This window comes from Sciurus vulgaris, assembly GCF_902686455.1.
Source record: "Sciurus vulgaris genome assembly, chromosome: 5".
Lineage (NCBI taxonomy): Eukaryota > Metazoa > Chordata > Mammalia > Rodentia > Sciuridae > Sciurus > Sciurus vulgaris.
Window position 1 is genome coordinate 37762401 of NC_136465.1, and position 17980 is coordinate 37780380.

The 17980-nt window shown below is 41.0% G+C and overlaps 1 protein-coding gene across 3 annotated transcripts in view; it reads right to left on the reverse strand.

The window, feature by feature from the left end:
- Window positions 1-17980, reverse strand: part of ACSL1 (acyl-CoA synthetase long chain family member 1) — a 60734-nt gene that overhangs the window by 22069 nt on the left and 20685 nt on the right. For all 3 annotated transcript variants that reach the window (XM_079142973.1, XM_079142971.1, XM_079142972.1), the window contains exons 3-4: window positions 5870-5984; window positions 2341-2405 (exon numbers count right to left, since the gene is read on the reverse strand). In XM_079142973.1, coding sequence (XP_078999099.1) covers window positions 2341-2405; window positions 5870-5984 — 180 coding nt within the window. The remainder of the gene's footprint in view (window positions 1-2340; window positions 2406-5869; window positions 5985-17980) is intronic.

The window sequence follows — 17980 nt, forward strand, 5'->3', positions numbered from 1 at the left end:
CTTAGTAAATAATTTAATCTTGGAGGTTTTATAAGCTTTACATATGAAGATATACATTTCAAAATTACCTGAAATTAAAAAACTCTAGAGAAAGAAAAAAAAAAAAAAAAGACCAGTGAATAGATGACTAAGAAAATGATGGTAAATCTCTGAGGAAATGCAACATAGCTAGGTAAATACATGAGAAACCCATCAGACCGTAGTCTTAGTGACAATGATAAGCAACCTGAGTAAATCCAAACTGGCACATTGTTATGAAAACTAAGTAAAACTAGGCAGATTTACAAAAATTAGCCAGTGCTGTATACCCGTGTCTATCTTCTCCCCAATTCTACCCCAAATTAACTAAACATTTTTAAAAAAATCTTAACATTTGGAGTTCTTGTCTTTATTCTCAACTGATAAAGTCTCAAGAGCACTTTTAAAGCACACCCATGCCCACAGGAAGTGTAGCCACACCCACCCCTGCCAGGAATCCTGTTGGATCTAGCACCTGGTGCCATCCGAGTCCTGCCAATGGGAACCAGACTGACACAGCTGGGGTGACAGCAGGGTAGCATGAACAGGCTTAGTACCTTCTACTCTGTGGCCTAGTTCACAGCTCTTGGTTGCATTTAAGGGACTGGAATCTGAGAAATGCCTGCAACAGCTGGCAGAGTTTATTGTGACAATATGCATCCATTTGTATTTCTAGAAAGATGGGTCCTTATTGTACTTCTAGAAAATCTCGGAGGGATTCCTAGACTTCAAAAGGTCAGATTCACTGAGATAATAAATGAATAAAAAAAAAAAAAAAAAAGATTTTAAATCTTTAAAAAAAAAGATTTAAAAGATTTAAATTTTAATCTATTTTAAAAAAAGATTTTTAAAAAATTTAAATCAAAGTTGGCTTCAGTTAAGTCCAGTTTTATATCTTTACCAACCTCCAAGTAAAATGTGCAAATCATAGATTAACACCTTTAGAAACCTCAGTGATTTGCAATCTGCCTTGAAAACCCAATCTGCAATAGACATTTCTTCTTTCTTCTAGCCAATCCAGAAAATGTTCGACAATTCTGTGTTACGGTTCCAACACAAACCATGTTTTTATACCACTTATGAAAATGAGGGATCTCAGAAACTACTATTTGGATAGGAAACCACCTTATGGCTTTGGTCAAGCAAAAATAAAAACAGGGAAATCCCTCTGGTCACCTGCATAACAGCTCCTTTGGCTAGGTGTGGTAGTTCTTTCATCTTTTCTCTCTTGAGAGAGAGACAAATACTCCTCCCTAGGAGGCTTGCACAGTCTTGCAGACCACTCTCCAAAGAGGGAAGTAACCCTGTGTTTATGGTTGTGTTGTGTGGCTCCAAATGACAACTCCCTTCACAGACACACCCTCAAACAGACCAACTACTACAAACACCTTTCACACAAAACATAGAGGGAGGAAATTAATCTGTATTCATGAACGCCCCAGGTGACCTGGCCCTGGAGCAGGGATGGGGAGACCAGGGACTGACAGCTGTTTCCTGGACAGATGGAGGGAAACAAATGCTTGCAGCTGTGCCTGCCTATCCTCTGGGTTGGACCAGGGAAAGGCAGTGGCATCTAGATTTGGTGCAATCATAATAAAAATAAAAACTAATGGCTTCCTGTTCTTTGACCTGTTGCTCATACTCACAAACTGCTAAATAGTTAAAGCCATCCATCGTCGGCACCTCGATAGTGACAAGAGTAAAAATACCCAGATCCCAGGTTCCTTTGCATTCATACAGTATGGCAGGTGTCTTCTCTAAACATCTGTGCTCTTCCCTACAGCGGCACTGGGGCTAAATGCCACACTCATGGAGAGATGGCCAAGGACAGGTTTGAGGGTCAGTATGCACATTAGAAGAACCCAACAGAAGTTGGCTGCAGACCTCACTTTTGATCCTGGTTCTACTGAACAGCTGTGACCTTAGGAAAGTCACATCTCTTCCTAGGGCATGCTTTCCACATCTATAAAATGAGAGGGATACTCCATATTGGGGTATCTAAATGTACTAGTACCCCTCAAACGGGAGAAGTAATCCTATTCCTCCAGATGTCTGAGGAGGAGTCTAGTTTCTAGAAATTCATCTTAAAAATGATAGCCTACTTCACAATGCATCTGCATCAGTTTTAAAATGAAGTGCTTTAAACCCTCAGTTAAATTACTGAACTTGTTTTCCCCTTGGATCTTTGTGTTGAGAGTTTTTCCATGAATGCTCCATGCTTTTCCAAAAGCTCTGAGCTAGTCCAGCACATGCAGAAACTTCCCAGCTCTATAAAGCTCATTCTACAGCATGCATGGATAGCTCACAATACGGAAAACTCACCTGTTTATAGGAAAGCCATTCATAAGGTTGGTCTGGCTTCCGAGAGCCTAAACAAGGGCCATTATCTAAAAAAGGAAAAAATACAATGATAAAGCAAGATGGCCTTAACATGTATAAATATTCCTATGTTTCAATCTGCATCTTACCTCATTCTATAAAACATAGATAGAGTCCACTTTTGCCCTCAAATTAGAAATGATGAGTTCTGGTTAGAAATGTTTTCTCCCTGCATTTTGATTTTTGCACTTGTTTATTTGTTTTGTTTCTTAAATAAGGAAGGAGAGAGGGATGAATAGAGAAGAAAAGGCAAATATAACTTTTAAAGACACTTAACTTGTGAAATTCTCTTTAGCACCCTATTGGTTTGGACTAGGACTCAGTAACTGGACGGTAAAGAGATCTTGCTATAGGTTTTCTTTTTTTTTTTAATTTATTAATTTATTTATTTATTATTATCTTTTAATTTTTTACAGACTGCATTTTTTTATTAAAATATTCTTTATTTTTACAGACACCTTGCTGTAGGTTTTCAAGAAGAGATCTTCCTCAAATTTTCTAAAGAAGTTCAACTTTAAACTCAACTCAGAATATGAAATGGAAAACACAATTTTTTTATGTGTCTAAATTCTGATGACCAAATGTAACAGCTAGAAGCACATAGAATCCTAATTACATGGGTGAACTCTTGATTGCTGAGGAATGCTGATGAAGAAAAGATGCAAGCAGAGGGGTAAGAAGCGCACACTTGCAAAAGCAAAAGTTAAGAAATATCAGGATGCGTTCTGATTTCCATCTAGGTACCAATGAAGCAGAAAGAGATCACTACACACCCAGCTTCACTATTTCAGGTTTGAATTTGTGAAGGTGTTTTCATTTGATTTGGGGACTTGATTTGGGAAGGAAGGAGCCTAGTCCCTCTTACCTAGATTTACACCCTAGAGAAGTGTGATGTGCTGCAGATTCAGTACCAGCCATGAAGATGCGCAACACAAGCTGGACAGTGACTTCTCTGCCACCCCTAAAAACTAACCTGGTGAAAACAGAAATAGCTTATTCTCAGACCCTCTTCAACTTACAGAGACTGTAACAAAGACAGGGCAGTACATGACAAGTTCTATCAGATGTTGTTTTCACATGGAGGGAAAAATACACTGACCATATAAAATGACATTATTTTATTTCTCAAAAACAAAGACTGGCAAACTATGGCCAAGAGCCAGGTCAGACCCACTGCCTGTTTTTGTAATTAGTGTCACTGGCACACAGTCACACTCCTTCATTTACATGTTGTCTGAGGCTGCAATTGCCTATCTGCCATAGAGACCATATGGCCCAAGAAGCCTTCAATATTTACCCTCTGGCAGGAAAAGTGTGCCAACTAGCTCTGGCATAGTGGTGGTTAAGCCTGAGGCTCACCTGCAGAACTTAAAAAATGATTTATACACAGGGCCTACTTATAAAATCTTTGATATAATTGAATGCGGATGAAGCCTGGGCCTTACTATTTTTTTGTGTCCCCAAGTGATACTAAATTGCATCTAAGGATAAGAGCTATTGATAAACAGGGCACTTTATCTTTACAAAGAGTTTCCTCGGTACAGTTTTAAAATAAAATTTTTTTAAATTCTAGGCTGGCTTCTCCCATCATCCCACAAACTTCTGATCCCCTTACACAAATCCTGGACTTTCCTCTTCCATAATACTTTAATCCTAGAGCAGCCCAAGAAAATTAAAGTGTAGAATATAAAGCTCCTCTGAGAAAAAAGAAAAAGAGTGACTTGCAAAGCAACTTCCTTTAATTAGTATAGATGAAGAAGACGATTTATTTTCCTTCTTCTTCAACACATTTATAGAAGAACTAACTTTCATTTTCCAAGTACAGCATAGTAACAACAAAAAAAGGTTATGCAATTGGTCAGAAGTACGCTATATGTCTCCATTCTCCTAAATGAATCCCATTCATTGCAAACAATGGGAAAAAATGCATAGATATTTATACACATATACTTTCATGTGGTCTTATACTAGACTGCTTTCTATCTTATGCATATTCACTATCACAGACAAATTCTGACACTAACTTTCACGAAGTTCATAAATTAAATAATACATAGGTAAGTCTGCCTTCCATTTATGGTGGAGCTTAGTGAACCTACTATAGGACAAGTTTCAACACAATGAACTGAGCAATCCAACTATACCAGTATCAAGTAAAAAAAAAAACCCAAGGCACTTCTTGAGTGCGTATTGCTTGCAAGGGATTATGGAGGACAGAGAAAGCAATACCTAACCTCCCCTCCCCCCACTTTAAGAAGATTACAATCTAGCTAACAAACAAAAGATTTAAATAACAAAGCATGAATTCCCAAAGACCATTTCTATACAGGAACCTGGTAAAAGCAAAATATGAAATGACTAAAACAAAATAGGGCATTCCTTCTTCATGGAAGAAACATTAATGGAGAGTTCATTGTGTGCAGACACTAAATACATGTGTCACAGAAGAGCCCACTGAGAGCTGTCCTGTTCTCAAGGAGCACAGGCTGATGGGTCAAAGAATCAGGTAAACACCTCTGTACCATGAGGGGCTTATGACAGAAGTAGGCATAAGGTACTGGGAAGGAAAAGGGGAGATATGCCCCATTTGGGCACAAGCGGTGAAAACAACAGGCCAGGAAGATTTTATAGAACCAGTAAAATGCAATATGAGTTTTTAAAGATTCATAAGAAAACATCATGAGTTAGGCATGCTGGTGTACATCTATAATCCCAGTTACTTGGGGTACTAAGGCAGGAGGATCATAAGCTTGGGGCAGCCTAGGCAACTTAGTGAAACCCTGTCTCAACATAAATAATGGTGATGATTATAGCTGCAGATATGTCTCAGTGATAAAGTTTCCCTGGATTGAATTCCCAGTACTGGGGAAAAAAACTACATCATCGGCGCTGGCTGGGAGTGGAAAAGATAGGCTTTATGATAAGGAAGAAAAAAGTACAAGAAGTCTTGAGGTGATCTTGCTTGAGGGGAACATTCAAGGGAGAGATGTTGGAAAGGAAGCAGGCTTCTTGGGCCACAGTTAATAATTCAAGGTAATCCCATGAACCAATGTGGCAATCCCATTCCCTGTATGCCTTTGACAGAACCCTGCTTCCCTGAGATGTCAGTATTTCTTTCTCAAAATACAGGTCTTGTGGTCCAGCAAGCTTGAAAAGTGGTGGATTTGACCTAATCAAACAGATCTCTTTACTGCAGGAGACCTAAGAGCCTATCAGAAGCTAATGCACATGTGATTCTCCAAAAAATAGAGGACATATTTGGCTGTGGAGCCTCTGTGGCCACAGGGAGCATCGGGAGGGTCCAGAGAGGTTTGAGGCTGGTTCAGGATAAGCTACAGGAGGAGACACAGGGGTGTGAGCAATGCTATGTAGGTGAAAGATTTGAGTCAAGGCTCCTTTTGGAAAGGAAGGTCACTCTTTCTTTGTAGAAAAACATTTAAGCATCAGTCACACAAATGCAGTGGAGGCTTACTTGACACCTGAATACCCCTCTGGAAGCCTTCGTATACCGTTCTGACGTCATCATAGAAGTACACCAAAGGCTCATCACTGTCAAGGAGTGTGGACCTTCGAGCACCATCACTACCCTATTGAAGAAGACAGGCAGAGGAGCATGTTAGAAGGAGTTGAAAACAAAAAGCCTACAACGTGAGGGTTTAATGGCTCAATGAAGTTAATTAACACGTACATTCCCTCCCATATTTATCACCTGTGATGAGAACGCTTCCAGACTACCCTTCTAGCAATTTTCAAGTGTATGATACATCGTGATTAACTATAGTCACCATATTGTGAAACAGACCTCTTGAACTTACACCTTCTATGGTACGCCATTAATATATACAATCTCCATTTGTTGATTAAACACAAATACATAAAAAGAAAAGCTCAAAGTGGCCCATGGTATCCCCATCACCCATGCTCTTGAGTATTTGCTGAATGAATGACGGGATGCACTAATATGAATCAACCCTCCACTGGGAGGTACGTTCAAGCTTTAAGGAAGGAAGGCTAAGACAGGAAACTGAGGGAAAAAGAGGCTCATAGACTTATACGCATCTTTCCTGCCAGACACAGCCAAAGAGAGCAGGAGGACAACAGGAAACTGCCACCATCACATGCACTGTGAAAATCCTCAAAGCACTGCCATCAACAGCACAGAGGATAATCCTGCTCAGCTTGTGGAAATGACACACCACTCAGTATTACCTCTGTAATATCATCTGCGTTCTTTATAAGATCATTTCTACTGTTCTGTCTGTTCATTGACTGCAATACAATCCACTAGGAATGTTGGTTTCTTGTACAGCTTCTACTAGTTCAATTTTTCATCTATAAAATATATAGAGATGCAGAGACAGGTCTGGACTGGTTTTATTGGCAGCATAAACAGGTGTGGAGATTTGATATTGCTGAACATGTTTCTCTAATTTGTCTTCATATGCTGGCTCATAAGTACATTCACTATGTATACCAACTTCTAGCCCAGGATAAGACAACCATTCCTAGCCTCATTCGAAAGCAAGAGTATGGCTGAGTCCTCTGAGCCACAGAGCTACTGCAGCGGGTATCCACAGGAATTCCCAAAAGCATTCTTTATAGACTGATAAATAAAAGCTCAACTACTATGATAATGGAGCCTTTTTTCTTTTTTAATTTCAGAAAAGGCCTCAGGAAACTCTTGGGGAAATTATACAGTAATATGATAACTTCTGGTACCACGAGAAAGCACTGTTCAGAAGTGGAAAGGATCATTTCCGGCTTAAAGTTTGATGAAAGAAAACAGGAATAACTCATGAAGCAGGGGTCAAAGGGCCAGGTCTCAAAGAACAGTTTAGATAGGCAGACAGAACCAGACATTCCAAGGAGGCACCAATGGGAGACTGCCAACCAAGTTTGTATTTATGGATTCTTCCCGCCCACCCCCCCCCCCCGCAATGCAGGGGATCAATTCAGGGACCCATGCATGCTAGGCAACAGCTCTACTACTGAGTCACTTCAAGCTATGATTCTTTTTTAAAATTATAATTTTTCACCCCTCTTACTATAAACTCTTTGGCCTGTTTGTTCCCCCTTAAATGATAATTTATATGCTGCTTTAAAACTATTTGCATGATTCAGAAGTATATCAAGGAAAAGACTACTAACTACCATTCATAATGTGATATATTTCTCCAAACCTTTTCTTATGTTTACACATTTATATACATTCTTTTAATATCTACTCTGTACTATATCTGGATGTTAATTTTTTTTTCAATGCTAGGGTTCGATTCCAGGGACTCAGGGTCTTGTATATGCTAGGCAAGTGCTCTACCACTGAGCTATATCCCCAGTCCTCATGTTTAACTCTTGATTTATAATAGTTTTATGGAATAAATATGGCCTGATAATATATGCTAATCATAATATTATCTTTTCTATCTTGGCAGAAACTTTCTAATCACTACAGTCATAATTCTAAACATACATATCAGCTATAACATGCTACTTTATAAAGCAAAGAAGTTATTCTTCATGCATACAAAGTTAGAAAAAGATCTTCACTTTCATATCATGCATGAATGTTAATCTGAGTCTGTTTTCTTTTTGGTAAAATGAAGATTCTATATGTTCATCCCAGGATCATTTTTAGTTAAATAAGAATGTTCCTATAAAATATGAATGTGTAGGAAAAAATATTCACTCATACATTGCTGTTGGGACTGAAAACTGGTGTAACCACTCCGGAAAGCAGTATGGAGATGACTCAGAAAACTTGGAATGGAACCATTATTTGACTCAGTTATTCCACTCCTTGGCCTATACCCAAAGGACGTAAAATCAGTCGCATCAATGTTTCCTTTTTGTTGTTGTTGTTGTTTTTAATTTTTTTATTTGTTCTAATTAGTTATACATGACAGTAGAATGCATTTCGACTCATTGTACACAAACAGAGCACAATTTGTCATTTCTCTAGTTGTACACAACCCAGAGTCACATCATTCATGCAATCATACACACACATAGGGTAATACCCTGGTGATAACCCATGTGCGTGTATGATTGCACACCACTGTTTATAGCATTTCAATTCACAATTGTCAAGCTATGGAAACAACCTAGCTGCCCTTCAACAGATGAATGGATAAAGAAAATATGGTACATATACACAATGGAATATTACTCAGTTATAAAGAAGAATGAAGTTATGGCATTTGCCAGTAAATGGATGGAACTAGAGAATATTATGCTAGTGAAATAAGCCAGTTCCAAAAAACAAAGGTCAAATGTTTTCTCTGATATGTGGATGCTAAGCCCTAACAAGGGAAGGGAGGGAGGGAAATTATAGAAGTTCATTGGTTTAGACAAAGGGAAATGAAGGGAAAAAAGGGGGATGGGTATGAAAGCCAGTGGATTGAATCAGACATAACTCTCCTGTGTTCTTACATGAATATATGACCAGTGTAAGTCTACATCATGTTCAACCACAAGAATGGGATCAAAATTATAATGGGCTCCACCCCATGTATGTATACGATGTCAAAATACACCCTACTGTCATTTATTTCTAAAAACAACAAATAAAAAATTTAAAAAATATGAATGTAGAAATTAATCACATAACCAATAGGATGCACTAACTATAGTACAAATCCTCCACAAACTACATATTTACCTCGACCAACAGACTAAAATTCAGAAGGAATTTTGTGGTTTTATAGTAAGCATCAGAAGCCTCTTCAACCCTTGAAGCCACCAAAAAGAGCCAGGGAAGGGGACAGAATGACAGAGAAGAGGAAAAATAAGGAAGAGTGAAAAAGAAATTAAGTGTGCAGAAGAGTCAACTGCCATAAGTAACTCATGCTTCCTGGTCACTGGCCCAACCCAGTCTGCCTGTCAAGACATGGACAGAAGTACAGGCAGCCTGGCCGGTCACGAAGAGGTCCTTCTGACACTTGGCTTAGGATGGAACTTTCTGTACCCCCCCATGATGACATTAACTCATTCATGACTTTTCTCAATAGTGTCTATTGAAAAACACTACTGTTTTCTGCATTCTGCAGAAGGGTTCTCATGGCTGTAAATGGGGCAGATGAAAGTCAAGGGAATAGGACAAGCTTGTTCTGAAGGAGCCCAAGTCTTGCCCTTGAGTGACCAAAGAGATTCCAAGGATCATTGGCTGAGAAGACTATAAGAGGTCAAAATGCACAGGCAGGAGGAGGCCTGGAAACTCAGGAGCACAGACTTATGCTATAGTCAAAGTCCTCAAGGTGTAGTCTGGGGCGCACCCGGCACTTGTTAGGAAAGGGAATTATCAGGGCAGAATCAGAAACTCGGGGGGTGCAATCCAGTAACAGGCATCTTAACAAGATTTTCAGGGGATTCTGATCCAGGTTAAAGTTTGAGAAGCACCATCCTGGAGCCATTAAGGTCCCCAATGGAGAAGAGGAGAAGATCAAGGTAATGCTGTAGAAAGAGCAAAGTGTGTAAGCCAGTATGAAGAACAGGAGTCAGGGAGAGACTAGAGAGAAACCAATGACTGGACCAGGTCTGTAGGCAAAAAGAGATGCTGGAAGCACCTCTGCACTCATGCACAGGTTCTGAGGGTTACCAGTAAGTGGTAGAAAAGGAGGAAGGACTGAGAAGAGAGCAGTTCCATGCAGACAAATGGAAGACCGGGGCCACTGGGTAGGTTTGGAGAAAGAGACTGGGTTTAGCTTAGATATGGAGACCATATCCCTTCAGGACAGGCCACCTGTCCTGGTTACCATCTCAATTCTTATTTTGAAAATCGCTGCTCTAGAGGTTCATTTTATAACAAACCTTCAGCTAAATAATCCTTCAGTTAGGTTAAATTTTGAGTTGTATATAATCTTTAGGACTTTGAGAAACATGGAGATAAAACTGCCAAATCAAAGCTAAAGAAGTTAATTATATCCCTTGATAACCTCAGGACAAGATATTTATTATTATTCTAATTAGCAATTAAACTAATTAGCAAAAGCTTGAAAAGGAAGCAGTGAATGAGATGTATGCCAAAAAGAGGTATAAGCTTCAAGGCACAGGTGAAACTGGGCAAAAAGGTTACACTGCCACTCAATTGTAAGGCATGTACTATAATTTTCAGAGAAGGATAAGCGAAATGGGTGGGGGTACTAAGCAACAAAGATTTGCGCTTTGAAATTTGTTGCTTTATGAAATGATCACATATTCCCTTAAAAGAATCATCATATTTGATGTGCATTAGTATTCCCTTTCTTTTTGAATACAAATGTTATATACCATAGCTGGGTATTTGCAACCTCTGTTATACCTGCAAGCGCCAAGGCAGACTGCATTCTGCCTCCTGAAGCAGGCTACAACTAACTGGAGCCCCCAGTGTCTGTATGTGTTACAAAATAGCCACTTCAAAAGCAGGCATTTAATTACTGGGTTATCCAAGTCCATGTGGCTATTTCTAGGAACATCTGCGGAAATGAAAAACAGTTTAAGTGTGGCCTTCTGACATAACCTGCTGATTGGAGGTTGGGGGTAGGGTCAGTTATACTCAAGAAGCAGGTGAACTAAGCAGACAGCCCTGACCAGTCATTAAGACTATGAGTCAAGAAGGATTATGGGTCTTTTATGCCTTCTGTTATAGACACCTTTCATGTGGTTACAGAGTTTTTCCGTTTTAAAACAAAAGAGGGTTCATGGAACACACTACAGCCAAGTCAGTGGTCACCATTACATCCTCCAACATACAGACAAACTAAGGTTCCTTTGAGATCAGTCTTCCTGCATGCTGAATAAGGAAATAAAGGCCCAGGCTGAATTAGGAAATAAAAGTTTAAGTTCCCCTTCAGGGCAGGAAGGGAGAAAGCTAGGATTAGGAAAATGGTAAACATCTAAGGATCAGTTGTTCCTAAGATTAGGGCTCTTGCCAATACTTGACAAACAGGAACTCTTGCTGACAAGTTATTCTGTGCACTCTCATATTTAAATGCATAAGCATATTACATCCCTGAAGATTTCTCAGAGGCTTTAGAAAGGCCCAAGCTTTATAATTTGTGGCCTCGCTCATCTCAGTCTACCCAATGCGAGTCTACAGGCCTTACTGGTATCAGGTGGATGCCTTATTGGGTTACTGTTGTTCATTCTGAAGAAAGGACTGGAAGGGGGTGGGCAGAAAGATAAAGGAAGGGAAGAGGGGGAAATGAGAGGAAGTGAGAAGAGGGACAGAAAGAAAGGGGGTGATAAGAAGTGACTTCTAAAGAGAGTGTGACCACTCAGCTGAATTTTAACACTACATTCATCCTCAGAGAGAAAAGTAGCATGTGGAGCCCCAGAGGTAAAAGTGACCCTGTGTCCTTTCCACACGGAGTATTCTTCCCAGCATTTACATTTTACAGCTTTTTTCCTCTGGCCAGACCACCAACATTCATTTCTTTTTATACAAAGGAACAAAACCGCTTTTTTTTCTCTCCAGTGGTCCTTCAGAGGGGTGTCTCTTGCCATGAATTTCCACAGAGGTTCAAGCAACATTTGACCTTGATGTAGCAGACCAGGTTTTTTGCTTTCGATGTTGTTGCTGTTTTTGCAGTACTAGGGATCAAACCCAGGGCCTTGCATGGGCTACTGAGCTACCCCCCCCCCCCATGGGGACCAGGTCTTACCTGTCCACATCCCCTACAACAATTTCTGATAATGAGCAGGACATCTGAAGGACACCCGGACTGTACGCTGCACTGTAGAGGTCACAGGGTAACAGTGAACCCTCAGGTTTGCTATTCACTACACAACTAGCTAACTTCCCAAGATCTTTTGCTCAAATGCAAATAAAGGATCCCTGTAACAGTCAATGCTGGGTTTGACCCACACATGCAGGAAGGTGAATATTTATTGAGTGTTTGCTAAAAGCCAGCCACTTTTCAGATAGAAAATTTCTCAGGGGGACACTTTCCCTTTATATTTCTAGGTCTATAAAGTGATGGAGCAGAGATTCAAAGCCAGCTCAAGGAGACATCAGGTTGAGTAAGAGTTTTGCTTTGTGGTTGGCAAGCAGGTTCCAGACTGGCCCACAGGACACTCACTCGCATCTTTAAGAAGACTGGGTGGAGGTCATCAATGCCCACCTGGGTTTTCTGATTCTTCCACACTTTGCTCTAATTCTCAGAACTTTTTTCTTTCCACTCCTCGTCCATTCTCCAGTTTCTAATTTCCTGAGCCTCCACTATCCTAATCAGAGGATTTGCTTGAGAGGAGTAGGGGTGGGCAGGAGACTGACACAGAGCTTAGAAAATAGCACCTCACCAGAAAAACTCTGCCAGTCACTGGAGGAACAATATCCCATCTCAACGGAAGAGGACAAAGTTTAAATTCACAAAATCTAAATGGCCACAAACATATGATGATGCAGCAGAACAAGACGACTACCTGCAGAACTCTTCCGTGCCATCCACTTAGAACACACAGGCACTCTGCTTCACCTCTGCCTCCTCTACAGGGACCACATCTCCTACTCTTTGTCGCCCACCCTTTTGGATGCTGATGTGCAACAGGGATTTTTGCCTAGCGGCCGAGAGAGGCAATGTTTGTCATTTTTTATTTGGTCCCAGTTAGACCCCTTTGGGGGAGGCTATTTTAAAATGCAAATAAATATTAACAGGATGCATTTCTGTGATTTACGTGTACATGTGTTCCTTGTTTAAGGAGTCCTGTGAGAAGTGGTATCATTTCTACGAAATCACACTGTGCTTTCAGACCCACTTTATTGTATTCCTATACAGTGAATGAACATTAGCTTTTTCTTCCTACTGAAGGGAATCCAGAAGCAAATAGTTCTTTAAAAATAACAATCAACCTCTTTCTTTCCTCAAATTCCTAAGATGGCTACTTAATTCTCCTGGGGCCTGGTCTTGGCATGAGGGCCAGAAACTCTGCCTCCAGCTCTCTATAATTCCCACCTCTCACCTGCAGGGCACTCACCCAACTTGCCATGGCTCCTGCCAACACGTCTTCCACCTAATCAAATCCCAGTCACTTGCTAGAGTGTTTCTAAGTGAGCAGAAAGGTCTTACAAACATTTTACACTCAGTTTCCTATGAGAGTCATTAAAAAAAAAGGGAATTTAGAAAGTTATTTTTTATAGTTTATTATTAAGAAGCCTGCTAAGTTTTAGAAAAGGTGTTAAGATTATCTAAAGGTATGAAAATACTGAAGCTTGCACACTGCCAGAAGAATATTTCTGAACAGAAACAGCACTCTAAAACATGCTCCATCCTCCCCCACCATCCCAACCGCGAGGACTGCTTGCTGAAAGTGCCCTCATATATTAGAATGCTTTGCAGGAAAACACAACCAAGAACTCTTGGAATTGCTCACGGTAGAATGAGGTGGTCAAATCTTTGCTCACCTCTTTATTTGATCACTTGCACAATTATACTGTGATAAAGACAAGGGAAAACTAGGCCATGGGGAAAGCTATGGTTACAAAGCTAAATAAATGAAACTGAATGCCTGGAAATAGACAAGAGTGACACCAAGATGGCTCCAAGTAGGAAGCCAGAGCACTAGACAAGGAAATCCCTCTGAAGTCTCATTTGCACCTCTGGTCAAACATGTATCTGATAACTACTGGGACCCAAGGCCTCCCAAAGGTAAGAATGAGGTTTCTATTCACAAATGACCACAGAAACAATACAGATGATGTCACATTTACAGACAGCAACAGAAATAACCAATGCTGCAACTGTTCATGATATCTTTTGGAAATCACATGCTACCTTCCACCTGGATCAAAATCATTAGTCTAATGCCCCAGCCTATGGCTGGTTCTGACACTCCTTCTGCAGACTTCTAGGGTAGTGTCAGAGAGAGTCAGAGATACCACCATCCAAACCTACCTCCTGTTCTCTGACAGCTTTCATTTGACCCTAAATGTCTGCCTGACAGTAGTATTTGTTCCTGCCCTATTCAACAAGAGCTCTCTAGCTCAGAGCTGCTCCCGGATGCTCAAGTCCAGGAGGGCATCACCGTTCTTCCAGTTTCTACCATCATTATCTCTACAGGCCCCCACAACTCTGGTGTGAGTTTCCATAAAAACTTATGAATTGATGACCTGTTCTCTTCTCTTGAAGAAATGGCGTGTGCCAGTTTGTTAGTGGTTCTCTACATATATACCTGGGTATAAATGGATGACGTGGAAAAAAGTGATTCTACCAGCCACACGGAACAAATCCTAGTCCATAATATGCTCCATACACACCCTGTGGATGTGGACTAAGAATTCTAACCCTGTTGCAGTGTGCATATGAGCTGAGAGGTTTGTGGTGTGTCTGTGCAAGCCATGGCATTGAGAAAACCTCCAGAGGGCTGTAAGCTTTGGATTTTGAGACCAATACACACAGGGTAATGTGATGTTTAGTTTGCCTCTTTCAAGTTCTGACCTGAGAATGACCACAGTTTTAAGAAAGGAGAACAGGTTGTTTTCATTACTTAGTTTAAAGATGGCTCTCACTCTGCATGGATAGGAGTCCCAAGCAGTTCTTCCCACTGGCCTGTACGTTTTCACAAGGGAGAAACCTGTTCTGCCTGGTATTATACATATCACATGACAGAAGCTCAAGTACTTCCTGAATGAATACATATATGACAGTTATTCTCTGTAACTTTAGAGGATTAAACCCAAAGCTTTACACCCCACATATTAGACTTCCTAGAGCACATCATTAAAATGCTAATAAAAGTTGCTAACCAAGTATATTTCAATATATATATGTACTGCTTTCAACCTTTCAAGAAAAAGGGTCACCAATTAGCACGTGATCTAAACTTGATGAGATCATTTAGTGTGGAACCAAGTTACTTACCCAACTCAGAAACAAGTTGAGTTATACCCACAGAACTGTTTTCACTTATCATAAGATATGAATCCACACTAGAACCAAAGTCTAATGCGTCTAGACACTGACTGTGTTATAGACTCACTGGTTTAGTCACCAGAAGTAAATTTTAAACGAAGTTCTGATATTTAGAAAGGCATAAAATAATTGTACTCGCTATGGCTTATAACCTTCTATAAGGTTGAAAACAACCAACCACAAATCACAGGGGTTTTCCTTTTAAGTACTTCGTGACCTAGTGGTAGTTGTCAAAAATGTTTTGGACCTAAATGGACAAGTCATTCATGCCAGCGTCATATGGCATCTCAGCAATTAGAGTAACCCACAGATTCCGTCTACCACCACCTTCAGTGGTTACGGCATTTCTCATTTGTGCTTCATACAGGTTTGTGTCCTAAATCCCATGAACCTGATGAGTGGGACTGAGATCCTGGTGGTATGACATTCTGCTCTGACAGCATCTGGGTCTGACCTGGCTCAGTGGGAGAGGATTCAGGAAGGACAGAACTACTCAGGTTTCCCTGGCTCTGTGTCTCCTTCCTGCCCTCTCAGTTCTCACGAGCCCTCATTCTTGACAGTTTCTGATTCTATATCCAACCTGTGTGCAGAATCTAGACTCTTTCTTACCTTACCTAGTCTCCTCTTTCCATCCCCACCTTCAGACTCATATCCATGTTCAGAAGTGCCTGCTCCTAGGTTCCATGGCTCCAGCCACCTGGACTGAACTAAACTTCCCTTATCATTCTCCTATCTTCCCTCTCCTGAGCCCTGGTTATATTACACAGCTTTCAACTGCAACAGTGAAGGCAGTCCAACCGAGTCCCAGACCTTCCACCAATTCTATGGCCTAACCTCTTTGGGTTCAGTTTTCTCGTGTATAAAATGTGAGCGTTAAAAGAGAAGACCTTGAGGGAAGAAGAAAACTAACATTTCCTTAATACTTATCGTGGGTCAGGCAGACACTGGGTATCTGCACTGTCTTCTTAGCTGAAGGAGGGCAGGACCATCACTTCCATTTTCCAGATGAGGGATGTGAAGGCCAGAAGAGTCAGGGGAATGTGCCCAGGGCTGCCTGGTCCAGCAGAGGAGCAGGGCCACCCCTGCCGCGGCTCTCCAGCTCCCCAGTCCTTTCTGGCTCCAACATGCCTTACCTTTCCCTTACGTGCAGCCACAAGGTCTGAGCCCCAGCCAGTGCCAAAAGGTTTCTGGGCACGCTAGGGAAGAGCATCTTCACTAGGGGGTTATGGGGCTGGCTCTTAATCTGAGCAAATAAGCTGGGACAAGATAACCGGAAAGCTTGCACATCAAGTATGAAAGTGTTCTAAAAACCAACCCCACAGACTGCTTCCATCCTCTGCTCAGAGTTACAGAGCAGCACTAAGCACAGACGGTGGAACACAGGAGACGGTGTTCCACCCTGGCCAGCAGGGACAGTCTGGCTTCAGGTCACTGCTGCAGCTTGGGGAGCTGCCACACAACACACAGCCACAGGACTCTTGGAACAGGGCCCTGATCAGACAATGCTCAAAAATTTAAGAAAGGCTTTTTGATTCTTGGTCCTAACCCGAGCTGCCCTGTCTAGGCCACCCTGCAGGTGTCCACTGCCTTTCTGGTATGGACCTGCAGTAGGAGTGTGGACGTCCTCTTTAGGACTCTGAGCATTCAGAGGGAATTTTTAAAAGGTGTAGTTTACACGGATCCTCTGTGCTGCTGCTTTAAAAAAGGGGAGCTGGGAAGCAGGCAGCGTGGGCTGTGAGGAGAAGCGGCCAAACCAAAAGTGCCAACTCCTCTCGTTTTCACATCCACGTGAAGCTGACAGGAAGAGACGAGTGATAAAAACCGGGTGAGCTGGGAATCGGGGAGGCAAATGGTGTTCCTGGTTCTCAAAGTAGGAACAAGGCCACGACATTTCGATCTGATTGTCAGCCCCTAAAACAGTTCCCGATAAATAGTATTTTCACCAATACCTTATGAATGAATGAAGCTCCTCTTTCCCGGCCATAGAGGTCCATATATAACAATGTCAGCTAGCTCAAAGCATCTACAATTGGTAAGCACCCAAACTCCAGAGTACTTTTAAATTTAAATTTATATGTACACACACACACACACACACACACACACCTTTTTTAAAGGCAAAGCAAGTTCAGTATCTATTCTTAAGACCCATAAATGCTGAAAATCAGAGCTAAATCCACTTCTACAGGAACAGAGAAAAATCAGGAAGCCTGTATAAAATTATAGATTTTAATTTTCTTTCTGCTTATCTGGAGTTTTGAATTGTTCTACCGAGAACTTGTATAATTATTTTAATAAGGCACAATGACTTTATGCTAAGCTGGAATTTAAAAACCACACTGTAAATGCCCACACAAGTTCTCACATATTCAGAATCAGGCATTCTTATACTTATTGCTAAATTAGAAATGTCTACCCTGTGTAGTTGCCAATACCCTTGCCACAGCAATGGCAATGCCACTGAGGAATGCTTAAAGCCGCTTGCCAACCTCTTAGGGAAAGTTAAATTCTACTCCTTATTCGTATGTGCCTAGCTGAGGTGAAATATTAAGGTACCTTCACCTTCTCAATAGGAATAAAGCAGTAGTTCTCTGCAGTAGTTCATTCATTCTATGTTTGTATAGCTCTGTCATAGATTAGTTTGGTATATGAAAATTTCCTATGGATGAATCCAAGAACTTGTCTAAAACAGAAAAAGA